General features: G+C 46.3%; 2 protein-coding genes and 1 long non-coding RNA gene across 8 annotated transcripts in view; 1 reads left to right on the top strand and 2 right to left on the bottom strand.

Moving 5' to 3' along the window:
- RNPEPL1 (arginyl aminopeptidase like 1) overlaps positions 1 to 13406 on the bottom strand; it is a 30097-nt gene extending 16691 nt beyond the window's left edge. Inside the window, exons 1-5 of one of the 2 annotated variants that reach the window (XM_083739343.1) lie at positions 12149 to 13406; positions 5782 to 5922; positions 3937 to 4088; positions 2938 to 3054; positions 1237 to 1472 (exon numbers count right to left, since the gene is read on the bottom strand). In XM_083739343.1, coding sequence (XP_083595469.1) covers positions 1237 to 1472; positions 2938 to 3054; positions 3937 to 4088; positions 5782 to 5922; positions 12149 to 13174 — 1672 coding nt within the window. In that variant the 5' untranslated portion in view covers positions 13175 to 13406. Of the gene's footprint in view, positions 1 to 1224; positions 1473 to 2937; positions 3055 to 3936; positions 4089 to 5781; positions 5923 to 12148 lie in introns of both variants that reach the window. The other variant, XM_083739342.1, reaches the window with a different exon arrangement.
- A 22-nt stretch (positions 13407 to 13428) lies between these two features.
- LOC310845098 lies at positions 13429 to 15898 on the top strand. The gene is made up of 2 exons (XR_014564452.1): positions 13429 to 14385; positions 15819 to 15898. It is a non-coding gene; the product is annotated as an uncharacterized lncRNA (long non-coding RNA).
- The window catches only part of ABCC5 (ATP binding cassette subfamily C member 5), a 48047-nt gene continuing 38584 nt past the window's right edge, over positions 15780 to 25242 (bottom strand). For all 5 annotated transcript variants that reach the window (XM_083739129.1, XM_083739130.1, XM_083739132.1 and 2 more), the window contains 6 exons: positions 22963 to 23152; positions 21651 to 21810; positions 20389 to 20467; positions 19358 to 19471; positions 17864 to 18028; positions 15780 to 17403 (listed from right to left, as the gene is read on the bottom strand). In XM_083739129.1, the coding sequence (XP_083595255.1) occupies positions 17302 to 17403; positions 17864 to 18028; positions 19358 to 19471; positions 20389 to 20467; positions 21651 to 21810; positions 22963 to 23152 (810 nt within the window). In that variant the 3' untranslated portion in view covers positions 15780 to 17301. The remainder of the gene's footprint in view (positions 17404 to 17863; positions 18029 to 19357; positions 19472 to 20388; positions 20468 to 21650; positions 21811 to 22962; positions 23153 to 25242) is intronic.

Genomic DNA, 25242 nt, shown 5'->3' with positions numbered 1-25242 from the left:
GACCAGGTTGAAATCCTGGGCTTCCCAAGAAACGCCCAGTGTTCAGCAGAAGAGATGGCACAGGATCTCAAGGAAGCAGGTGATGGAATGGTGTAAACTTTAGGGGTGTCACCCTAAAGGCAATTTTAAATCAAGTTATGTGACAGCTGCTACCACCCACATGTTGAGCTTTTCAAGTGCATCACATAAACTGGGACATTTTCTGCATGGAACTGGAAACCTTTTTGTGTATCAGTTAACCAAGAATCAAGCCGCAACCCACAATTCATCGACTCCAGAGTAGTCTCATTAAAATTCAGTTGTTTCCATTTCAGTGGTCCAATCTCTCCTCTGATTTCCTATCTTATTTGTCTTCAGAGGTCAAGGTTGGGTATGATTAAAAGACTGTGAGAGCAGAATTCTTGGTTTGGTACATATAAATAGATGGAGGGGGGGTTTGCTTGATGCTACTGTTACATGTGTGCTAATGTACCATTTGATTAAACAGAAAGAAAAAAGGTTAACAGCAATTGTGAGATGATACAGGATTGCAGGACTCTGCAACCTGACTACCCTTCTAGAATTAACATACTGAGACAAAATACTGAAGCAACTTTTTTTAAAGCTAGTTCTGGACTACTTAAGCTTCTCTCTTCTTGCCCTTGGGATACTGCTTAAACAGCCCTCGCGTTAACTGTAAGGTTGTTATTGCACTTCGCCAGATCTTAACCTATTATAGTATTTTTAAGAATGGATTCCAAATGTCACTGAATTTGTCCATGACAAGTCTGCGTTTATCTGCAAGTTGTTCATACGTTGCAAGTTTGTGTAAGTCTTCAATCCAATCGTAGAAGGGAATTAGGGCTACTCTTGAGGCGGGATCTAAAACCCACTTCAAATAATGGTTTCAGATCTTGATTAAATAATGATGGCTTTCACCAAAGGACAGACAAACTGCTTTACAGACGTGGGGAGACGAAGGGGAAATTTGCTCCCAGGAGGGGAGGAGCCGTGGGGAGGTATCTTGAGCCTGGCTTCCAATTTGTTGAGAACGGTTATTTGGGAAGTATCAGGAGCTCCAAGAGATCTAGAGCGTCAGGATTGCAGCTCCCTGGTGCTGGGTTAGGAACTGTAGATGCTATTAAGAATGGCAGCTCTTGAGGGCCTTTGCTAATGGCGCCCAGGTTGCTGAAACAAGCTCTTCTTTTCAAACGATGTAAACAAGGTCACGGAAGCGCCACCTACCCTGCCGCTTACCATAGGTCTCAGTGGTGATCCGGCGCTGAGCATAAGTGGCCAGCCCCTCGCTCAGCCACATCTCTTCCCACGTGGCATTGGTGACGGCGTTGCCAAACCAGCTGTGGGCCACTTCGTGGATGACGTCGATGATGAGGAATTCGTCGCTCTCCAGGATGGAAGAGATTATGAAGGTGAGGCAGGGGTTCTCCATGGCGACAATGGGGAAAGAGGGAGGAAGGAAAACGATGTCGTACCTGGAAGGGACAAGGAGGGGGCGGGGAGGACACAGGTCACTCTCAGGACCTTGGAGCCATAATTATCACAATTGTGTGGAAATGCATGGAGGAGTCCCCCTTCCCAGCAGTGGAAGAATTTGGGCTCTCAAATTTCAGCAGTGCCCTGTGAGATGCTAAAATTTGGTGCCCCTCACCTCTCAAGCTCTGTTCTAAAGCATTGTTTTGGCGCCCCAGTGCGACCCCATCAATCACGCCACCCTAAAACTGCCTGTCTCTCCCAGCCCATCTGTGCACTCTGGGTGCGGTGGGAGGAGCACTGCCATTTAAGCGGTAGGGTTGGCTGTATGTTACACATCCACCACTTCTCAGAGAAGCTGAGAGTGGCAAACCTGAGATTTTCCCATGTTATGGGGTAGATTAAGACAGGGACTGGCTTTGTGCAGGGACTCAAGCCCCGTAACACACTGCACAAAATCAGTTCTGGAGTTCCTTTATAACGCCACACAATCCAATGGACTAGCCCCTTATTTATCACAGTCTTTCTACTTGCAGTAGGAGAATGAAAGAATAATGCAGCTCTTCACAGCTACGGCAATGCCTCCCCTCCCACATTCACCTGCCACAATTTAAGAAGGATGTTGACAAGCTGGAACGTGTGCAAAGGAGGGCAACCCAGATGATCAAGGGTCTGGAAACCAAGCCTGATGAGCAACAGTTGAGGGAATTGGGTATGTTTAGCTTGGTAAATAGGGGAGACTGGGAGGAGACAGGATAGCCATCTTCAAATAGCTGAACGGCTGTCGCATGGAAGATGGAGAAAACTTGTTTTCTGCTGCGCTGGATGGTAGGACCCGAACCAATGGATTCAAGTTACAAGTAAGGAGATTCCGACTAAACATCAGGAAGAAATTTCTGGCAGTAAGAGCTTTTCAACAATGGAATGGACTCCTTCAGAAAGTGGTGAGCTCTCCCCCTTTGGAGATTTTTAAGCAGAGATTGGGTGGCCGTCTGTCATGGCTGCTTTCATTGAGATTCCTGCATTGCAGGGGGCTGGACTAGATGACCCTCAGGGTCCCTTCCACCTCTATAATTCTATGACTCCATGAAGAGCCTTGAACAATTGTTGTATTCTTGACTGAGGGAGGCTCATTATAACCATTTGAAAAACCACCATTTAAAAGTCTAACATTTCACCCATTAGCTCTGGATTCTGATCCTTTTGCACTCTGTGTCAGAATGAGCCAGACTTTATATTATTCCAAGTTTTCTGTGCAAGTAAACAGCGTGCTCACAATTTGCCAAAGCACCCTTAACTTCAGAATAAAACCCTTCCGGATGAGGCACCCATTGGATACCTGATACCATTCTTGGTACCCAAGAGGTGCGGGTGGCAGGGTAGAAAAGAGGCCCTTGAAACTCCTGAATCACTGCCTCTACAGATACCTTCAATTTTATTCCAAAAGCGTGAATGCACCAAACCTACCTTCCCCATATATAGGGCCCATAGAGGCTCTCTGCAGCACTGAGCCAGCGCTCAACCCGACCCGAGAGTTTGCTGATAGCTGTTGACAGCAGGCATGGTTCCGCCCACACTTTGCTCCTGTTACAAAGACAGCAACAGTCAACTCACTGACTTCATGCTGGTTCCGCCATTTATATCATTCACTAGTGATTTTGGATCCCTGTTACGAAACCTAAAATACAGACAATTTGCAGACAATTTCAAGGTCTAAGACAGGAGCTGTCAACCTGGTCCCTACCACCCAATAGTGGGCATTTCAGGATTCTAGGTGGGCAGTAGGGGGTTCTACAGCACAAGCTGAATCCTCCTTCCATCGAGCACTGGTGGGCGGTAAGGAAATTTTACCATCAAGAAAGATGCATTAGTGGGTGGTAGGATAAAAAGATTGACTACCCCTGGTCTAAGTAAAGTTCCTGACTGATGATTAGGCAAAAGCCACAAATATTTTCCTGGATATGGAGATGCCACACTGTGTGGCAGGTGTCTTGCGGCACAACCAGTCAGCAGTGTTCAAGCTGCACAGGTCTGATCTACCTGCAGTGTCCCATGTCACCAGGAGCAGCTTTTCCTGATCCATCTGGCTCGATGGCTTCCAAGCACAAGCCTTGCATTTGCGCATTAGCCTGGTTGCCGCAGGTGAGCAAGGATTCTGTGCAGGCGAGCAAGCGGGCTGGTGGAGGAGGCATAGATTGCTCCAGCCTTCCTCGATCAGTGCACTTCCTCCACCACCAGCATGGAAATGCAACAGGCCAGAGGAAGGCACCTGGATCACTCTATCCCTTCTCCATCACTCTGCTTAGTGGGAAGCAGTTTTCTACTCTTCCACCACCAGCACAAAAATGCAGGCTAGTAGACAAACAATGAAAACATACAGGCTAATGAACTTTGTGGGCACATTTGAAAGGCTGCTAAAGCAGCTCCTCACAACGAGCACAGCTCAGGCAGACAAAAGTAGCTTACCTAGGACCAATGTCTGCAGGTACAAGGTCCCCTGCCACCAGTGCCACAAGGTAAGCAGGAATTGGGTATTCCATGTAGAACTGATAGGTGCCCTCTTCTTCCTCATAGGTGCTTTGGGTAGCACTCATCAACACTTGCATACCTGCAGGAGCCTGGGAAACAAGCAACGGGCTGTCAGGATGCTCTACGGGCCAAGGAGACTAAGAGCTGGTTTGCACAACACTCAGTCGCCTAGTCTGCACATCCCAGCAAGCTAAACTGTGGCTCACTGTGTGCAAACATGCAGAGTCCTGGAGAGGAGCAAGCAGCCACTTTGCTCTTCCCTGGTCCTTTTTGTTTTTCTTGTGCTGCGCTGAGCTAAGCCAAGGTCTGACTTGGCATGACATCCAAGCACAAGAAGGGCTGTAACTCAGGGGCAGAGCATCTGTTTTGCCTGCACAAGATCCCAGATTCAATCCTTGGCGGCTCCAGGTAAGGCTGGGGAAGGCTCCCTGTTTAAACCCTGGAGAGTCGCTGCCAGCCTGTGTTGACAATACTGAGCTAGATAAACAAGGCAGCTCCCCTTGTTCCTATGGGGTGAGGCTCGCTCCTCTCTAACCACAAACTGTAGCAAAGGTTTTTTTCTTGACCAGTGCTTGCAGTTGGTAAGGAGAGAGTTTAGCTACAAGTCTGGGTTTGGACAACAGGCTAAGCCAAACCTGGGCTTAGTTCAGCCCAGTGCAGAAGCAAAACCAAAAAAAAGAGTGGGGAGCAGCTGTGAGTTCTTCTCTGGGAACTCACATCTTCACCGCTGTTTGGTGACATGCAAACCAGGCAAATGTGCACTAAAAAAAAATAGAAACTGCCCATGCAATCCAAATTCCTAAGATAAAAGGAACTCTATATAAACTGTGAAAAATGAGAAGATTTCCATAATTTATCCAAGTCTGCATAACTTTTTGTTGCTCTGCTAGTCACTGGTAGGTGAAAAGAGCAGTAAAGGGCACTAAAGCCCCAGCTCCTACCATTGGGAAATCCTTCCTGCCAACCCTCTGGCATCTGAGATAACAACAACAAGAGATTAGACAGTCGGACAGCTTTTTTCTAGGAAGGATATTCAAGAGGTGTGAGCAATATCAGTTGAAGCAAGATGTCTCTGCCCTAGCCTGGGGTGAGAAGAAGGGGAGATTGTGATCCACTAATATACCAACTAGCCAGTTTCTCATGGACCAGTATTGTCAGCCTTTCAAAAAGGATGCTGAATCAGACTTCAATTTGAATGTCAGGCAGCTACATTTGTGAGCCAGCGTTAATACTCAAAAGCATTTAACGCAAATTAGGTATGCCTTAAGAGAACATCAGTGTGTACTCTTACTTTTTAAAATTAAAAGCACACCCATGGAACGCAGGGGTTTTAGTAATAAGCAAAACAAAAAAGCAATCCTGCACAAGTCTGAAGTCAGCTCAGCCTAATCCTCCAACCACTTGAGTGAACAAGGAGACACAGATCAAAGTCTCTTGTGCTGATCGAAATGGATCAAGAGGTATAAAAGTCAGTGGCTCATGGTGATGTTTATTTCAGAGTCCAACTCCTGAACAAACCAGAGTTCTTTGGGAAGGGGGGGATGCTTAGAACCTGACTGCCTACCTGCACATGGCCTTCTGGCAATAGACCCAGCAGATAAAGAAAAAGTTGTTAGCCAAACACCCATCCCAAAAGTATTAATATGGTATAAGGGAAAGCACCAAACTTTTCCCCCGAACAGGTCTGTTCAGACAGATCCCAACATTTCACAGAGCACAGCAACCTGAACAACTGTTTCTCCTCCCTAAGGAATCAGTGGTTTGTTACAGGCTTCCTCCTACCTTGACAATGGCGGAGTAAGTACATTTCACAGCTGGCGTGTCAAAACAGGGGAAGAAGGAGCGGTTGCACACGGAATGGCCTTGCGTGAAGACAAATGGCTTGGCGTTGCCGTAGGTCAGCTCAGGATCCAGCCACCAGATCTAATGGAAGCAACAAGAAGGAATGTGTGAGAAATGACAGTAATAAAACCAACGGCCCTAAGGGAGCAGAGAGTATTTTTTAAAAGAGTGAGACGAGTTTCATTTTATTAAACTGCACACATCACTCATGAGGGAAGAGGAGAGGGAGGCAGACAAGCCCTGTGTCTGTCCATGAGTAAGCCAAACTGCGTCCTTTTCCACCAACATTGGCACAACCGTAGTGGAGGACCAACCAAATGCCCTGTATGAAAGTGAACCAGGAGAGGCAGGCAAAGAAACCATCACAGTTTATCCATGTTGAAAGCTGTCTAATTGTTAATAGTTAATTACTTAGCCAGTCCGTACCACTACTACTTAACACACCAGAAGGTATGGCTCCTCCCAGACATACTTCACCACCACTTCAGGTCACCAATTCTTTGCTCTACCAAACTCAACTACCTTGAGGAAACATACCAAATGCCATCTCTGCATGCTTTTTGCCAGCAAACTCAAGCATCAATTTTTGTTCAAGAAAGGTGTTTAAAATAACACTGACAGATGCCCAAGCTGGTGTCATTTCCACATTGCTGCTGCTAGTTTTGAAGTATTGTTCTGTTTGTAACAGGTATTTTGTTTTAATTGTTTGATTCATGACTTCAGGCATTCTATCAAAAAGTGACAGTAAGCTTTATAAATAAAAATGTATATTCAGAGGGCATCAACAAGTCAAAGGCTGGCTGGTTTCTTCCGAACAGGCTTCTTTGTCCCACACTTTCCCATCATGCGTGCTTGAAGGTTTTCCATTTTATCTTCTCCCTGGTGCCATGCATCTGCTCTGATTTCACAAACCAGAATAATAGCATGTCTCTCTGTGCTTGATTTATATCAAAGAAATAACTTAATAACTTCTCTGTGTAATTGCAGGCAAGTTCCCCCCCCCCCATGTGATTGTTCTTCTCAGCAACCCTGGCTCACCTAACCTTACCATAACTGGAATCCACCGCACTGGACTAACCTGCACTGGCGGCATCACAATGTGTACAAGTGCCATTAGAAACAGAATTAAAATGCAATGCCAAAAACAGCAGCAGGACTTACATATATGCCTAATTTCTACATACACAGCAAGCCTTGCTCACAGTGAATCCAGATGGCCCTTAGCCACGTGGTAACTTAACCTTTGCTTCTGCCGTCCAGATGTTTGGACTATTATTTATTATTTTTATTTATTAAATTTGTAAACTGCCCCACACCCATAGATCTCAGAGTGGTTCAACTATAACTCCCACCAGCACAAGAACATAGGAAAAGCTCTCTCATACTAAGAATGGAAGCCCTTTTTGGACTATCTCAGGAAATATTATAGTTTGATGAACTCGCAAGCAGGATCTGAAATGTGAGCAACAGAAGGAATTAGAGAATATAGTATTGATGTATTGGTATAAGAAGGTATTGTGCAGCAAGCGGGGGACTGAAACACAATGGAAAATGGGGCGGGAAGTTGAGAAAAGTTAAAATTATTATGTATTGAAGTATATATGTCCAACTTTTGAAAATTCAACAAAAAGTATTACAAAGGAAGCTACCTCATACTGAACCAAGCCACTGGTCCAACATGCTCAGTACTGCCCACACTGGCTGGCAGCAGCTATAAAGGGTTTCAAGCAGGGGATGTTCCAGGCCATACCTGGAGATGCCAGCGACTGAACCTGAGACCTTCAGGATGCAAAGCAGATAGCTAGGCTGGCTGGAGGTGCTGAGAATTGTAGTTCCAAACATCTGGAGAGGACCAGGTTGGTAACTTTCCACAGTGTGCATGCAGTCAGCTGGCAGCCTGGTCATCAGTCCTACCCTGCCAATACTATACTCCTGCCCTTAATCAGAAACCCAGAGGAACAGTAAGAGTTTCCTCACTTATCCGTACACTACAGATCAACAGAGGAAAAGTACTGAAAAGGCTGCTGCTACCCCTCGGCTTCCAGCACCAAGCCTGTTGACAGCCACATCATGGACTTGGCATCAAAGGAATTATGGATGGTCAAAAACACACTACAGTTTACATTCTTTTACTGATTCAATGATTAATCTTTCCGTTGGAAGAAAAAATCCAGGAGTCGTCCCAAACTAGGTTGCCCATGCTCCAGATACAGACATACCCATGCTAGACCAACCCTCTCTCTCTCTTGGCCCTCAATCAAGTGGTATGTTGGGCCAGCTGTGACATCGGCAGCCAGCCGACCAATCCCCTCTCTTCGCCCTCTCCTATTTCTTAAAATTCCAAGCTCTAAACAGGACGGAGAGATTCAAGCATGCCATTCATTTAGCGAGCATCTAGCTAATTCCAAAACATTTTGATCCCAAGGCTACAAGCCGGTTTTATATATATATTTGGACTTTTACAGTAAAGACAGTTCAAGCCTTCCTACAAATCTGTGCTTTACGCCAAACAGCACAAGGAGAAATGAAACGCTCATAGAATGTGTGCCTTGTTCACTTGGAAAGAACAGCAAGGGAGGAGTGCAGAGAAACAGAAGGAAATTAATCCAGAGCTGTGTCAACATTTCGAACGAAATGGCACAGAGGTCTCCAGCTGTCTTGACCACGGGCAGCCTTCCAAGAGGCAGCAGAGAGACAAAGGCCTTTCCACTGCCCTCTTTTTAGAACCTGGTGGACAAGCATGGCTTGTTCCATTGTCACGAAAAGCACACAACAGTAAAGATAAGAAGTTCAATTGTCCGATTATCACAAAGAGAGAGAAAAAGATTTAAGAGAAAAATACCAACCATTTATGGATAGCTGCTCCTAAGTGGGTTAAAGCCCTATTTTCTTGACCTCACCTATCAAACAGGGTGAAGAGGGAATGGAAAGGCCCTGAGGATTTGAAATAAGGATGGGGAAATCTAAGTAAATACTATATTGTCCAGCAGTTGATTTCAAACAGATGGGAAGGAGCAAATAAATTCCTGCACAAAAAAGGATAATGGCCAAAGGCAACAGACTCTGTCATCCCAGGGAGGGGAGGGAACTGCCTCAAGAGTCAGCCTCAGCATTGTATAAGACCCAGTGCTTTGTTGTGGTGCACGATGCTATGGAGAGTGCTGTCCCTGTGCAACTAATCACCAAAGTATGTAAAAATAAAAAAAGGGAATTATAGCTGTGTAACCCTCAAAGACACTCTAGAACTGTGTCCAGCCCAATGTTTTGTTTGCCACATTGCAGTATATGCAGAAATTAATAAGGAACTGGGAGTGCACACCCCAAATTAAGCTTTGTGGTATCATATACCACCCACCCACCTCCAGAAGAGTGGTATCTATGAAACACCAGAACACTGTGTTCACCTGGTGTAATTTCTGAGCAATTCACCAAAAAGTATACTAGATCTACATCAAGAACTGCCCGATATATGTGGAAATGAGTAAGAAACTGGGATTGTGCACGCCACAAAACCAAGAGACTATCGCTTTCGGACTTCCCTAGCCTTATTTCCAACTCAACTCTTTCTTTTTGCAAAAGACACTGTTGGCCATGCAAATCTTTGCAAATAAATACACAAGTAAGGAACTGGAGCTGCACAACCCACAATAGGCTTGGGGCCACCACAAATCATACTTACCCAACCAGAGGACTGTCACCTTCAGGGTGCCCTAGCACGGCACCCAGCCCAGGAGTCAAGAGCATTGGGTCCACACTAATAATTGCTAATGCATGCAGAAATGATGCAGGAACTGGGGTTGCACATCTGGCACTAAGCTTTGGGGGTTGAATTAGAGGACCCTTCCAACTCTATAATTCTATGATATCAATAAGACTATTTCATTTTGGTAGAAGGGACTATTTACATAGGAGCTGCCTGCCTGATTATCTCTTGTAGCAGATACAACGTTAGGATGACTCAAAGGCAATAGTCTCTTGCTTGCAGAAGTGCATAACTCCAGCTCCATATTTTCATATACGTTGGCCATTATTGGTGTGGGTACAGCCCAGCATGTGTGACGGTGTCTTGCACCAAAATGAAGCATTGCTGTGGCGATTCAAAAGCAACAGTCTCCTGGTTGTACCAGTGTGTGATATGGTGTGGCCCACATCTGTTGGGTCCACGCCCCCAGCTCTTTATCCATTTCCCCTTATATACTGATAATAAATGGAATGGAGGAAATACACTTCTCAGTATCCTGAGTCAAATCAAAGCGCTGGGGGGCTGCAGTGCTAGGAGTGTCTCATAGAAGATACTCCCCTGGAGCTGCAGGTATAAGACTTATTATGGTAGCCCAAAGCTTTGTTTGGAGTGCACAGCTCCAACGCCTTATTTGCAAGTAGGATTACCATGTGTTAAAAAGCACTGCACAAAACCAATGGCTTGATAGAGAAGAATTCTTGAGGGTCTTGAGGATCTAAAAGGGGAAAGTCACAGAGATATACAGCATACCCCAAAGCTTATTTTGGGGTGCAGTGGAACGTAAGTCAATTGCTTACTGAAACTGTTCATCTAGCATCGTTGCAAATTGTCTTGGGGAACTGGCAACTAGTCACCAACTCCAATCCTGTTTGCAGTCCAGCTTTTCTAAAGAATCCTTTAAATTCTGGTTTCATGAGTGTGCTGAAAATTCTGTGCAGGGAGATCTCTAAACTCCCCTCACAGCGTATCCAGGATTCTCTGGGGAGAGGGAATTGCTCTTATTCCAAATCTCAGTCTCCTTGACTTAACCGACACATAGCTGTTTTCTTGACAGAAGCCTTGTGATGGTACCATCCGAGAGTGTCCTTGACAGCTGTTCCCCAATTCTGACCCTACCTTCTAGAAAGAATGTGGCAAGAATCGAAATCTGAACATCTTCTGGAAGTGATATAATATCGTATATAATAGAGAGGATAGAGAAATAGGGAGCAGAGGCAACATCTTTTAGAAACGTTATTCCATGAAAATGTTTTGTTATGCATGCAAGTTATTATCAGACACCTGTTAAGTCTTTGGGGTGGGGGGAGTTGAGTTCATTACAAATGCCATGTTCATTGGAAAGGATAAGGCCGTGTCAGCAGCTGTCACAAGGTGACCTGTAACAGATCAAGAGCAAAGGATCGCTGGTTGGAGAGTGAAGGGAAGGGGAATTCAAGTGGATCCCTGCCCCCACCTGTCCCACATGCCTATCTGCAGAGGAGACTTTCCAATATCTTAAACCAGTTGCATATGGTATCCAAACTGGGAAACTGTGCATTAAGGGCTCATTGGTCCTGGTTTGATATTCTGTTTTGAAGGGAGCCTTCAGACCAGTTTTCCAGCTCAGATGTCCCAGGAAACTGTGGTTAAGAAACGAGAAATCTCCAATACAGCTGGGTGCCCAAGAGGATGAGGGAAGCAGAGGGGAAAGGAGCAACTGAACTTTATTAATCATTTGTTGTTGGGTCAGCCCCATTACGTTTGATGCAGACCAATGTGGCATGACAGCTAACGTGATGGATTTGGAGGTAAACCTCAGAGAAGTCTTTTCACATATTTTTGCCTGCCACAAAACCCTTGCCTGTTGCGTAGGATGCTAGAATGCATTCTAGAAAACACTCACCGCTTCCACAAGGGTCCAGGCAGCAGTGCTGGATCTCTTCAGGAGGGTATCCTCCTGAATTAAGAGGAGGAACCTTTATAGCTCTCCAACTTGTGTTGGCCTCCAACTCCCATCAGCCCCAACCAGAAGGCCAATGGCCAAGAATGGCAGAAGTCATAATCTAATTATATATGGTAGACCAGTTTCCTGTCCCTGCTCTGGAACGTGCATCAATTGTTCTGGTTTTCTACATCTAACAGGTTTTCCCCATCTAATGGTCTAGCAAAGTTACCCACTTGAAATGTATTTAAATGCATTTATTTTTTATTCTTTTTAGCAACTTGTCGCTCAAGTTATTTTTCTGCATCCCTTACTGTCAGTTTGCATTTCTTTTGCAATAATCTGCTTTCTTTTTCTTGTTCCCGTCACCTGGATGAGGCTTCAGTTTCCTTAAACAAAGCTGGCCTTTATACTGTAACTTCCTTGACTCTGTTGTTTAACCACGCTGGTATCCTCTTAGACCTTGCAGCATCTTCCGTACTCCAGCCGAGCTGCTGTCAAAGGGCAATCAGCTCCAGATCTGCACAGCCTCCATGACCATCACCCCCACTGCAAGTTATCCCCTAAAATGCCCCCACGAACACCACCCACCCACCCACCCCAAAACACAATCTTTGGGGTTGCGCAGAGAAAGGGGCACTTACAGCGGGTCCATCAATGGTGGTGTAGCGGATGATGACCTGGAAGGGCTGGTGAGGCTCCAGGGAAGACGGTAAGGAGATGGTGAGGGCCGAACCGTAGTCCGTGAAGGGGTCCACCCTGAAGAAAAGCGGGCAGGGAGCCACCGAGGCCGGCGTGGGGTCATCGGGGAAGGTGGGAATGGGTGGAGGGGGCACCCCAGGCACGAGAGGAAAGTCGGAAAAGGAGCACGAAAAGTGGTTGATGGGGCTGGCCGGGGCAGCGAGGGGAGAGTGCGGGGCAGCCGCTGCACCCCTCAGGGCACCCTCGGGGTCCGGCGGAGGGGTCCCACCCTGAGAGCCAGGGGCAAGGGGGCAGTCTGCTGAAACCAGGAAGTCGGGGGGCCCTGCCACCGGGCAGCTGTGGTGGCAGCGGTGGGCGGCCAGGGGGTCTGCCGGGGGCCCGGGGCCCGCCAGCTCAGGGGCCAGGGGCGGCCCCAAGGCCGAAAGTGCGCTGGGGGTGCTGAGCGGGCAGTGCGGGTGGGGGTCCGAGAGGGGCGTGGGAGAGGGGCACCCGGTGGGCGGGGAAGGGCAGCGGGTCAAGAGGCGCCCGGGGGCCGGGTCGCTCCTCTCCGGGCCGGACAGCTCCGAGGAAGAGGAGGAGAAGGAGGAAGAGGAGGCGGGAGCGGGGTCCCAGGCGGGGCACCTCGGGGCGCCATCCCCGCCGCCCCGGCTCTCCGCGCTGCCCGGCGAGGCGGCGTCGGGGAAGACGAAGCCGCAGCGGCCGCCGCCGGCCGGGGAAGGCCGGAAGGCGACCGAGGCGACCCGCAAGGCCGGGTGCGCGTCCAGCACCAGGGCCTGCCGGCGGCTCTGGCTACCGCTGCTGCCGCTGCCGGCTCGGCATCCCCGCCGGGCGCACAGCTCCAGCACCGAGCAGCCGGCCAAGGCGCGGGCGTCGGGCCGCAAGTGCAGCCCCAGGCGGAGGTGCCGGAGGCGGAAGAGCGAGGAGCTGGAGGCCGAGGCCACGTCCGGGGGGCTCTCCGAGGCCGCCATGGGCGGAGGGCGCCGGGCGGAGAGAGGCGCGCGCGGGCGGCCCAGGCGGCGGCTATGTGAAATCCATGGGCGGGAGGCGGCGCGGCGGCGGCGGGAGGCTCGCGCAGGCCGCTCGGCAGCGCCAGGAAGAGGCCCGGCCCGGCCCGGCCTGGCCCTGCCCAGCGCCGGGGCCTGGCTGCCTGACGGACGGGCCGACTGGCTGCCGGGCTCGCGTGCGGCGCCTCGCCGAGGGTGCGGGGCCGCCGGCCGCCGGGAGGCGCCCGAGGGAAGCGGGAGGCGGCTCGGGGCCAGGAGGAGGCCGGCAGCGGCCAGCAGGGGGGAAGGGAGAGGAGGAGGAGGAGCGGAGGCCGAGGCCTCGCCGTGTGGACGGCCACGGAGAGGATTCGGAGCGGAGTCGGGTCGACCCGGCAAAAGACCCTTAATATATTTCCCCCAGGCTCATTATTTCGTCTTCTCTTCTTTGGGTACTCGACGCGTTGCGCTGAAAAAGGAAGCCAAGCAGAAGAGACTCTGCACATGCTCTAGAGCATTGTGATTTGGCAGGGCGTTGCAAACACACACACAAGTACGTTAAATTTGAAATCCAAAAAATAGGTTAAACACACTCTTTGGGCAGAGCAGCTTTTCCCTTAGTACAGGGGTTCTCAAACTTTTTTCTCTGGGCAAGTGATGCAGGTGTATTTTTGTTTTGTAAACATGGGAGGAAATTCACACAGCTCTCTTGCCTTTCAGCTGATGGTGGTACTTGAGGTACTTAAGCCCTGAGCCCTTTAGGCAAATCATTTTGCCTACGGAATCAGCATGCCTGCTTGTTAATAAGTTTTGTTTCCTTTATCTAATCCCAGGACGCTACAAATCAGAATGTGTTGCATCCAGATTATAAAGAGTAGACCTGAAATTACTGGTCCTGAATAAGTCATGGCCATTCATTTCAGTGGGTCCACACTGGGTAGGGCTAATACTGGATACAAGCCAGTATAAAGATTTGTACCTACTAAAATCAAGAGCAAAACTGACCAAAACATTCACAGAGCTGGGTTGTTTTTTTTTAAGTGTTCAATTACAATAATGAATCATCTAACATAGGAAACCAGCTTGAATGACTTTTTCCTTGTTTTTGTTTCGGGAGCCTATTATTTCAGATGTCAAGAGATATTTGCCAAGAAGCAAGCTGGTGTTCTGCTGAAAGCAGTATTTATAAGAGCCCTGTGGTAAAAAATTCCTTCAACAATTGTTTTAACACGGAGTAGGCAGGGCTGCTTGTGTGCTGGATCCATCCCCTGGCCAAATTTCACCTAGCTCATGGAATCAAGTGCACAATCTTTTCTTGCCCTTTCCAGCCTTCCCTTTGGGAAAGTTGAGGTGGCGCAGGAGTGTTGGGCGCTGTTTAAAGGCACCCAATAGCATATGCCCCCAACCACCTGGCAGGTGAGGAGGCAAATAAAGCTATCATACCTTTGCCTCTCCTCAGCTCTGGATTGGAGGAGCGGATTTCCTAAATGACTTGTGGTGAGTAGTTCCCTTAACTCAGTGAACCCTACTCCTGAGTAGACATGCATACAGCTGCTCGGCTTCCTTACTGCTGTGATAATTTGCTTTCTCAAACCATGCTGTTAACCAGTTAGCATAGAAATAAAGCTTGATTCTTAACTGCAAGGGCACCTTCCATCCTGGCATGGAACAGATTATTATTTTTGCAGAGCCAACAGAAGCAACTGTCCTTCTTACCATATACAGTCATACCTCTGGTTACAAACGTAATTTATTCCGGAGGTCCGTTCTTAACCTGAAGCCGTTCTTAACCTGAGGTACCACTTTAGCTAATGGGGCCTCTTGCTGCCACCGCCATGCAATTTCTGTTCTCATCCTGGGGCAAAGCTCTTAACCCAAGGTACTACCTTGGTTAGCGGAGTCAGAACCCAAGGTGTTTGTAACCCGAGGTACCACTGTACAATGATGTTACTTACCCCTGTCCCAGCATTGCTTGCTTTAAAACTACAAATGCATTTGATTACATTTGTGCCCCGCCTTTGCTTAAGGAGTTCTGGGGTTCTCCCCTCCCCTCCCTTTTAGCCTCGCAACCACCCTGTGAAGCAGATTAGGCTGAGAGACAAGGGACTGGCCCACTCTCCCGATGAGCTGCATGGTGCATTTGGAGCACGGAGTCCTTAAATCTCGGTCTCCAACTCCTAGAGTCAAATACTTTAGCCGCAAAGACACACTGGCTCTTCCTTACACCTCTGCAGAAGGGATGTAGCTTTGTGTCCCCTTTACTGCTTTGCACTGCAGTTGGGATGCAGCCAGTGCTTCTGAAGAAAGAGCTGCAGCTTGATGTACTAGGGATGTTGATTTGTTCATGTAGCTGACACCCAGTGCTTCCCCCCCCCCCAAAAATAGGTGCCAGTACTCACCATGAGGTTGTTAGAGTAAGTATCACACTTTTTAATAACAACAAAAAAGAGGTTCCTGTACTGCATACCCTTGAGTACCCCCTTTTTTAAAAAAAACATTGCTGGCACCAAGTAGTAACGGCAGGGCAAATTCCATGTACTTTATTGCTGGGAAGATATCCACCACGGCCCAAATAACAGAATGCACACAAGAGTTTTACAAAGCCCAAAATAGTTTTTATTCACTTTTTCAGATTTCTGTCTCAACAAGACAATTTGCAAACATGCTAAGGCTATAAAATGTCCAACTGGACCAAAGGAAAAAAAAAAAGAGTAGGGGAAAAAAGACATGCAACGCTGACCAATTTTAAAATCACAGCTATTACAAGACTGACCATGCCCATCTGGGCTACTGGCCCCAGACAACGGGGATGGCGTACAGTAACCATGGTAACGTACCACACAGGACTCAGCACCTGAGGTAGGTCTCTTTACAGTAAGAAAATAAAATTTCCTACACCAGTGTTAAACCCTGATCAGCAGGAGCCTGCTAAAAATTGCAGTGGTGGTGGTGGGAGGGATACTTATAGGAACAAATATGCAGAAAATAAAAAGCTTGCACGCAGACAGAGTAGGGCAAAGAATTGTTACAAACACCCAAGTATCTGAAAAGCTTCCCAAGTGAAGTATTAGTGTATTTAGATCACTAGATCTATAATTCAGCAGAGGCCACTTTGAAAACTTTTGCAGACAGCACCAGGGTATCAATCTGATGGTGGTTAATTGCTGTAGTTCATTAATGATGGGTGGGTGTGCTCAGCAAAGCAGAAGCAGTTTGCATTTCCTTTCTATAAAATATAAACCGAACTCTGCTGATAGAGAATGTGTATTCACATTCCCTTTATTGCACCAGAGCAAGTGGCAATGAGTTTTTCTTTAAAGGTATCTAATGCTAATGTGTGGTTCTTCCTCTCTTGCTACTGACAAAGCTCATTTATGAATCTCACAAGAGACACAAAGAAACCTGACGCCCACTGCAGGCGTGTTATGGGAAACAGCTGCCACTACTTCCATGTGCCCTAGCAATGTGCCAAAGAGCATGATGGGTCTGATGAAACCAAGCCACATCAACAGAACCCATCTCTCCTCTGTGAAGGACAGTGACAACAGGACACAGGAGGAGACAAGGGCAAAAGCCCACTTCCATCCAGAGATCTGGGAAATTCCAGCGCTAAGAGAAAACAGACTGCAGAAGACGGAACAGGGTCTAACGCAGCCTGGAAAAAGCCAGGTTCCCAGTACCGTAAAACTGTACAAAAATGATAGAAAATAATATGCACTGGTATTAACACAGCGCTCATTTTAATATAAAATAAACAGCTTACATTTCCACTGTAAATATAGGCTATGTACAGAATTCTGTATAGATATAGCTACATGTATAAAGCTTCAATATAGGCCTCTTGATAAATTTATAATCATGGCTCCCTGAGCCATTTTGTAGAGTGCATTTAATAGCAAAAAACTAGTAACAAGAATATGGAATAAATACCATAATAAAAACCATAAAGAACCCTCCTTACAGTACTTTTTAGAAAAGAACTGGATCGTGACCCACAATGCTAAAAATTAAAAGATGAAAAGGCAATAATCTGCTTGGAGAACATGAAGACAGAGGAGTTCCTGCCACAGGCAGAAACTGTTACCCTCCCGATTAAAGTGACATTGCCCTGAATTTTAGCCCTTGACAGCAATCTTATTTTCTGCAGCAGCAAACATGGCATAGAAGCGAGAGTTCTCATTGGACAGGAGAACCGATGGAGTATCAAATTCCATCACCTAAAACAAAAATTAAGGGGGAGACCATTAGAGATACATGGAATGTATACCATTAAACCTTTCATTTACCAAAAGGAGTAACATTGAATAACACGACAACATTAAAGCAGTCCAGCCTTCCTCAACCTAGTGCCCTCCATATGTTTTGACTATAGCACCCATCAGCCCCACACGGAAGCTTTCAAAAACAAGTTTTAAAGCACCCCAACAAAGAACCTGTTCAGATTTTCCTTAAAAGTCTCCAGTGAAGAATATCAAACCACCTCTTTAAGGCAGTGTGTTTCATTGCTGAACAGCTCAGAGGTTTTAACATTTAAACCAGACCTGAGATCTCTCCTAATTATGTAAGCATTGCACAATTCTGTCCTGGGTTGAAGAGGGGCTCATTGCAACGGCTTGAGAACACTAGTTCTGTGTGATCTTCTGCGTAGGGAGGGGGGAAGGTTCATTTCTTGCTCACCTGCCCTTGCATCAGAACCATGATCCGATCAGAGCCCAGAACCGTATGCAGGCGGTGAGCAATTGTCAGCATTGTGCAGTCTGCAAATGCCTCCCTGATAGTCTCCTGGATCAGCAAATCAGTCTCTGTGTCCATGGCAGCTGTTGCTTCATCCAAGATCAAGATCTGAATAGAAAGCGTAACATGAACGTTGTTAAAAATAGAGACATACAACTCTCTCAGTGCTCCCAAGAAGGACCAAAAATGTAACAAAACAAAACAAAGCCCTGACAGAAGCTGCCAAGAAAACCAAAGTACAAGTAGGAAAGTAAGTACAAACAGACAAATAAGCGAAGAGAATAAATAAAGTACTTTTCCTAGGTGAGGGGGAGAGACTAAACAGAGAGTAGCCACAGGGAGCTGCCTCACAGTGGGAATCCATAGACCTTAGTTGTTTGGAGTCCTCCTGCTCTGCCCCAGGGAACAGCCCACTATGAAAGGACTCAAAGGATCCACTGGGTTCACCAGGTGTTCCTGAACTGCAACTCTCATCATCTCTGAACATTGAACATGTTAGCTGACGGGGAGCTGGAAGTCCAACAGCATAAAGAAGGCACCATCTTGGTCACCCAACAGGGTCTTAACCCTAGGAGGCTGAATTCTGCTTTGCGCTGGCTCTCTCAACACAAAAAATAGTGCAAACTTGATACACCATCTTAGCTGGGGGGATTAGGAGGAGGAAGCCTATTAGGCTGTTGGGATACATTGGACCCCTTCTGTTATTTACTATGACTAGTATTTCACCTATGCATTTAAAGTTACTGTTTGCTCCCTCTTCTGCTTTTCGTCCAGGTCCTTCTAATAGCCCATAAATGACTGCCTAATTGGTGGCTTGGATCTTTTCCCTAGGCACAAGGCACAGGCCTGTTTGCCCCCCCAAAAAAACATTACAGGATGTTTTCTCTGTACATTCTTCTTCACTACAAAAAATTAAGTTGATATTGTGGGGCCCAGTGTACCACAATACATTTTGTGTCCAGCTAGGAGTCTGCTGGACCCCAACAGCAGATTGATACTGTCAGAATAAATGGTGGATAATGGTTAAAAAAACCGGGACTGCCAAAAACTTCAAACATATGCTGGCTTTTATCGTTTCCTTCTTTTTAAATCCAACATGTGCATGCAATGTGCATCACAGTAGAAAATTGCCCTAGTAGCGTAACAGGAAAGGAGCTGAAACTGTATGCACTCTTCTGCCTGTGCAGATGAGGATAGACCAAGCAAGGAGGCAGAGAGTAAAATGCAGAAAGCTAAACAGGTTTCACTTTTGGGATCAGAGGATGAAGCCGACATGTGTACTCTGAACAAAGACAGCATTCTGGAAAATTATCTACAGTAAAAGATGTGGAAGCCAGTTAACTATTGCTTTAATCCTGACATTGGAACAAGCTTTTCTTAGGGAAGAAGATAATATGCCAAATACATATGGTCTTTGTCTTCTACACACCAGCTCACCTTACAACGGCGCAGTAATGCCCTGGCAATACAAAGCAACTGCCTCTCCCCGACAGAGAAGTTCTCGCCATTTTCCATCACTTCGGATTCAAGTTTCATGGGCATCTGAGAAATCTGAACCAGAACAAGGGAATAGAGATGGATCAATGCTGTGGTCTGGCACTGTTGCAGCACAACAGTGTTTTCCAGGAGCACCACAACCGGTTATGAGAAAAACGAAGTGTGTCACAAGAGTCCAAGCACCTCTCACGCAAGGAACATGACACACAGATCCAAGATTAAAAGTAAGCATTCTCCTCTGATTTTTAGAAACCTCCAGCATGGTCCACACCAGATTCACACAGCATCACCAACGAGGAGCCCTACCTCAGTCAAGAGTGTGCACAAGAATTCATCTGGCACGGTCCTTTATTAATTTATAACATCTGAATCACTTTTACTCAAAAGTGAGTAATGATCTCTGACCCTGTAAGCGTGCAGGTCAGCAGTGATCTTGGAAACCATGTACAAATTGTATGCATATGTGTCTCTTAGAAGCTGTTATCCAGATGGGTTATGCTGACCCTCATTATGTGCATCACTGCACATCTGTGCAAGTCTCCTTAATCCTTCCAATTTTCCAGTTGTTTATATGAGCCAGGCCTCACTCTAAAAAACAGAGCCAGTAAGGGTATGTATGTGACCAGTTAACAAATGTGCTTAACTTCAAGCCAGATAATTTAATAAATTTATATAATTTGCACCTTATTAGCTTTCCCTGCATTTTTTTTCCTTTTACAAAAGAAGATAGAGGACTCATTTCAGTCAATCCTATCCAATTGCTCTATACCTGAAGGAATGACCAAGGGTACCCAGATGGGCGGGGTATACTGTAAATAATAAATTTATGATGATGATGATGATGGCTTGCTTGCTAGAAAAACTTTTTTCTCATGCAAATGGGACACTGGCAACCATCTTACACGGCCAAGGTGCTGCACACTTGGGCTGCTAAAGAACCCCCAACCCCTGTCACCAATCCCCTTACTTACACAGTCCTTCATGTGAGTCCTCTCCAAAGCATCCCAGATTTGCTCTTCACTGTACTGCGTGAAAGGATCCAAGTTATATCTAGAGGAGGGAAAGAGTGTAACAGGATACGATCACCAATTCTCTTCTCAAAAGGCATGTAAGCACCCACCAAGACACAAGCACCATGGAAATCAGGCCATCTTCAAAAGACCACCTCAAGGAACCCAAAATCAAAGATGAATTGCTCCAAACCAGCCACTTTGCCCAACGCTCAAATGCCATACTAAGCGGACATGTTTTTGTGACTTTCTGCAGCCAGCACCACAGACTTAGAAGTCTGTAAGACTGAATCATCTTTGTTCACGCAGGTTAGGTAAAACTAGGGCGCGCTCCCAAAAACAAGTGTCTAGGACAGAGGTGGCGAACCTATATTGGCCTGAAGGCCAACCCTCCAGGGGCTGTAGAACTAGAGTTGGAAGGGACCCTGGGGGGGGGGTCAATCAAGTCCAATCCCTGCAATGCAGGAATACTGTCCTCAGCCGTCCCTGGGTGGGCTCAAACCACCAACCTTCTGGTTAACAGCCTGACACACTGACCCATTGCACCACAGAGGACAATTGTGGGTGTGGCCACCATATACAGTTGCACATAGAGAGAGCCACGCAACCCTCCCTCCTCGGTTGAAAAACACAGATTAACTGTGGAGTGGGACTTATCAACTGGGTGACAGGGAAGAAGGGACATCTGCATCCCTCATAAGAGTGCTGGGCTCTGCCCAACCCACTGCTGGGTCTACGGTATTATCATCATCAGCTCCCACTCCCCAAATCAGTAATACCTGAGGGTGGGGTGGGGGAGAAGCCCTTGACCTGGGGGTTAGTCGCAATGGCAACCATTTATCACAGAATACTTAAACCAACTTTTCTCACCCTGGTGTCCTCTGGCTGCTGCCGGACTACAGCTCCCATCATCCCTGACCATGAGCTGCATGGGGCTGATGGGATTTTGGAGTCCAAAAACATCAAGAAGGCAACACGTTGAGGAAGATCGAATCAATATTTAAGCAGCACTAAGATACTTAATTCAATTCCCTTTTGCCTTACAAAAGGAACAAAATGGGGACAGTGGAAGTAGACAGCAGCAGTGAATCACTACTCCATGTCCCAGGGCAATGGAACTCCCTTTTCTATTGTGGCTAAGGCCATTTCACTTGAAGGGTGGCAGGTGAGGGAGAGGAAGATGCAAGCTCTTTTCTACCTCTTTGGCTATGGGTGAAACTAACCTCACGGTACCACTGAACAACACAGGCTCTTGAGGAATTATGGACAGCTTGCTCCGGAGATCTGCTAAGCCAATGTCATTGATTTTCACTCCATCAATTTTAATGCAGCCTCCTGACAGTTCAACCAAGCGGAAGAGAGCCATTCCTAGAGAGGACTTCCCTGGGGTGGAAAAGCAAGGAGGAATTAAGGGTTAACTGGTGACTTCTGTAACACACAGTCATGGTCCAAGTCCAGACAACAGGCAGAAGCAAATACATTAAAAACTCACTCCATGAATGGTTAAAATTAGAGATGCCATGTCAGCCTTTTAGCAGCCAAAAGTTACTTTTTAAAATTTGCCTAATATATTTAGATTCCACCTTTCAAGCAGTTCACAGCTTAACATCATGGCTTATAATTCAATAGACATAATATAAAAGTGAAATGGGACAAGGAGAGGAGAATAATAAAATGCAGGTTCTATAGCTACCTCTGACTGCAATTCTGAGAGTGAAGGAGCCAAAAGACTATAATAAAAACAACTCTGACCAGAGAAAAAGCCATATTCCTGGGAGGAACCCAGAAGACACTCAATTTATTTATACAGTGGTACCTTGAGTTACATACTTAATCTGTTCCGGAGGTCCATTCGCAACAGGAAACCGCTCGTAACATGAGGCACGCTTTCTCTAATGGTGCCTCCTGCTGCTGCAGCGCCACTGGAGCGCGACTTCCGCTCGCATCCCGGGGCCAAGGTTGCAACAAGGGGCATCTACTTCTGGGTTAGCAGAGCACGTAACCCGCAGCATTCATAAGGGGGACGGTACGTAACACGAGGTACCACTGTATTTATTTATAAAAAAATATTTCTATACTGCTATATCTTAATATATATCCAAGTCATTTAAAACAATACAAACATACAATAAAAGCATTAGAAAGAAAAAAAGAAACATCAGCAAACCATTTTGGAAGGATGTGCTCTTTACTGCCTGCATAGGCCTGGCAGAAATGAAAGGTTTTCAAAAGGCGTTTAGAAGTTGGCACAGAAGGTGCCTGCTGAATCTCTCCTGGCAGAGCATTCCGCAGGATTGGGCCAACAGGACTAAATGAAGCCAAACCATCAAGTTTTATTGTAGTGGGTGTGTCAATTGTGCAGGTGCATATAGTTGCCAATGTGCAGGGTGTTCTTCTTCAGAAATAACAAGTGCCAGACACATGAGCCACTAGGTGGCTCCAGTCAGCTTTCATTGGTACTGATGGCAGCACTTTCGCAAAGATACATGGGGCTGGATTTTAGCTTCCTGGAGTGTTGCCTAGATATGTCCTTACCTGACCCTGTCCTTCCCACAATGCCAATCTTTTCCTTGGGTTTGATGGTGAAGGACACTTTCTTGAGGACAAGCGGCAAGTTCTCCCGATACCGCATTTCTGCATTTTCGAAGATGACTTCTCCTTCCTGGGGCCAGTCTGGAGGGGGAGCCTTGTTCTTAATCCGAGCTGGAGCCTCCAGAGAAAGAGTCTTAGAAAGTTGCAGAGGATTAAAAAAAAAAAAAGAGGTCAGGTGTCAGCTGAGAACAGTGGCCCCAGGAATATGTTCTCATTAAGAGACTACAGCTGGTAACTGACTCTTCAACACAAGCAAGATTCAACAGAAACTGACACATCATGCATGGGAGAGATAGGGCGACTCCTGACCTCGAAGCATTTTTACTGAGATCAAGGCACTCTTTCCCTCAAATCTTCAGTCATGGAAGGAAAATACCCCATGATGATGGGACAGCTCCTCTTACATCCAATTTGGGAACAAAAGTGTCAGAAGCTTCTGGAGCAAAGAGCTGTCTCAGTTACAGCTATTGCCCAAGGTATTGGTTTCTCAGAGAATTCTCTCTCACCCCTCCTCATTGCATAAGCTAGATGGATTATGACTACATAAACTTTTGGGGATAAATATTGGCAATGTGGGGAATAAATCTAGGACACAGAAGTGACCTTCTGTCAAACTCTTTTCTCAGCTCTCTGTTTGTTGAGTATTACTGCTGTACTACCAAATTTTATTTTTGAGAACAGATTCAGCTTTGACAGCCCCCAAAACTGAGGGGGTGCCTCCTCCCAGTGGAGATTTCAGACACTTCCTGAAATGGATTGGGAAAAGTCACCATCACAAGATCTCATCCCCTTCACGAACAGAAGGAACCTCACAACTCAGAACATTCCTTCTTTCTTTCTTTTGACAAGTGTTCTTCCTGGAGTTCAGTTGCCAATATGTTGGAGATAAGCAGTGTCCAGTGCACAGCGGAATGATGAAAAGTACGTGCCAACATGCTCTATATTACTTTATTTACACTTCAAAGCTGGTAATTTACAGAAAAACATCTTCCCTCTGCCGGAGCAGAGAAAGGCATCCTCTCTCCTCTAAAGCACGGAGAGAATCTCACTGAACTGCAAAGAACAGTGAAAAACAGGAAACCAGTGTACGTCACATCCAGTCTCCTTTCCCGTGAGAAAACCCAACAGCACGTGACTGTGGAATGTAAACATTGTCTTGTGACAAGCACTTCGCTGCTCAGTGAAGGAAGCAGAAACCAACATCCTCCCCCTTTCTGTGAACATCACTGGGCAGCGTGTTCGTACAATATTAGTACAAACCCAACTTCTGCACATAGGTACAGTGTTGATCCCTTGATACAATCTTGGACAATACATCAGCAGGAATTTCATTACCTGGCATATAGGACACCGTTACGAGTCCCTTTTGAATACGTTCCCTAGCATGTTGCAACTTTAATTGCAAGTGCTTCGTGCTTTGCTTACAACCTTCAGAATTCAGCAAAGCCAAACATGCTTTGTTGTCCTGGTAAACCTGGATTGGACATTTGACAGGAATTTTTATGTCTTTGCACAATTGTAACAACCATTCACAATCCTTAAGTGAATAAGACAGTGCATTCAGTTCAGCTTCACAAGTACTTAAGCTAACTGTTGTTTGCTTCTTGCATGACCAATCAAATAGACCCTGATTGTACTTATAGCAAACTCCAGACGTACTTTTCCTGTCTGTAGTGTCACTTCCAAAACTTGCATCTGCAAATATCTCAAGACCACCAGACTTCTGATTGTTAAATCTCAGTCTGTAATGCATAGTGCCTTTCAAATACCGCACTATGCGTTTCAGAGCTTTCCAATCCTTAACAGTAGGATTGTTGACTTGTCTGCTTAGCAAATTACAGCTAACAGCAATGTCAGGTCTTGAACATCTGGCAATGAAGTTTAGCTTGCCTAGCACACTTCTGTACAGTGTAGTATCAGAAAATGCTTCTCCAGTGTCATCTACCTGATAACCTGTTGTCATCGGTGTGTCTACAGGGTTAGCATCCATCAGGTTTAGTTTGCTTAACACATCAGCAATTTTACGTGACTGGTGTACTAGAATGTTACCATCTTGATCTCTCTCTATTTCCAGAGATAGGTAGTTGTTTACCTCACCAAGATCTTTCATGTCAAAGTGCTCTTTCAATTGAGCTAGGGCATTATTGTACATTGTGACATCCTTCCAAAAGAATAAAAGATCATCAACATAAAACAAACAATACAGTTTCTTTTGCCCCTCCT

The sequence above is a fragment of the Podarcis gaigeae genome, assembly GCF_964106915.1.
Source record: "Podarcis gaigeae genome assembly, chromosome: 5".
Taxonomy (NCBI): Eukaryota; Metazoa; Chordata; class Lepidosauria; order Squamata; family Lacertidae; genus Podarcis; species Podarcis gaigeae.
Note: the sequence above shows the minus strand (reverse complement) of the source record. Positions and strands in the feature narration are given on the sequence as shown.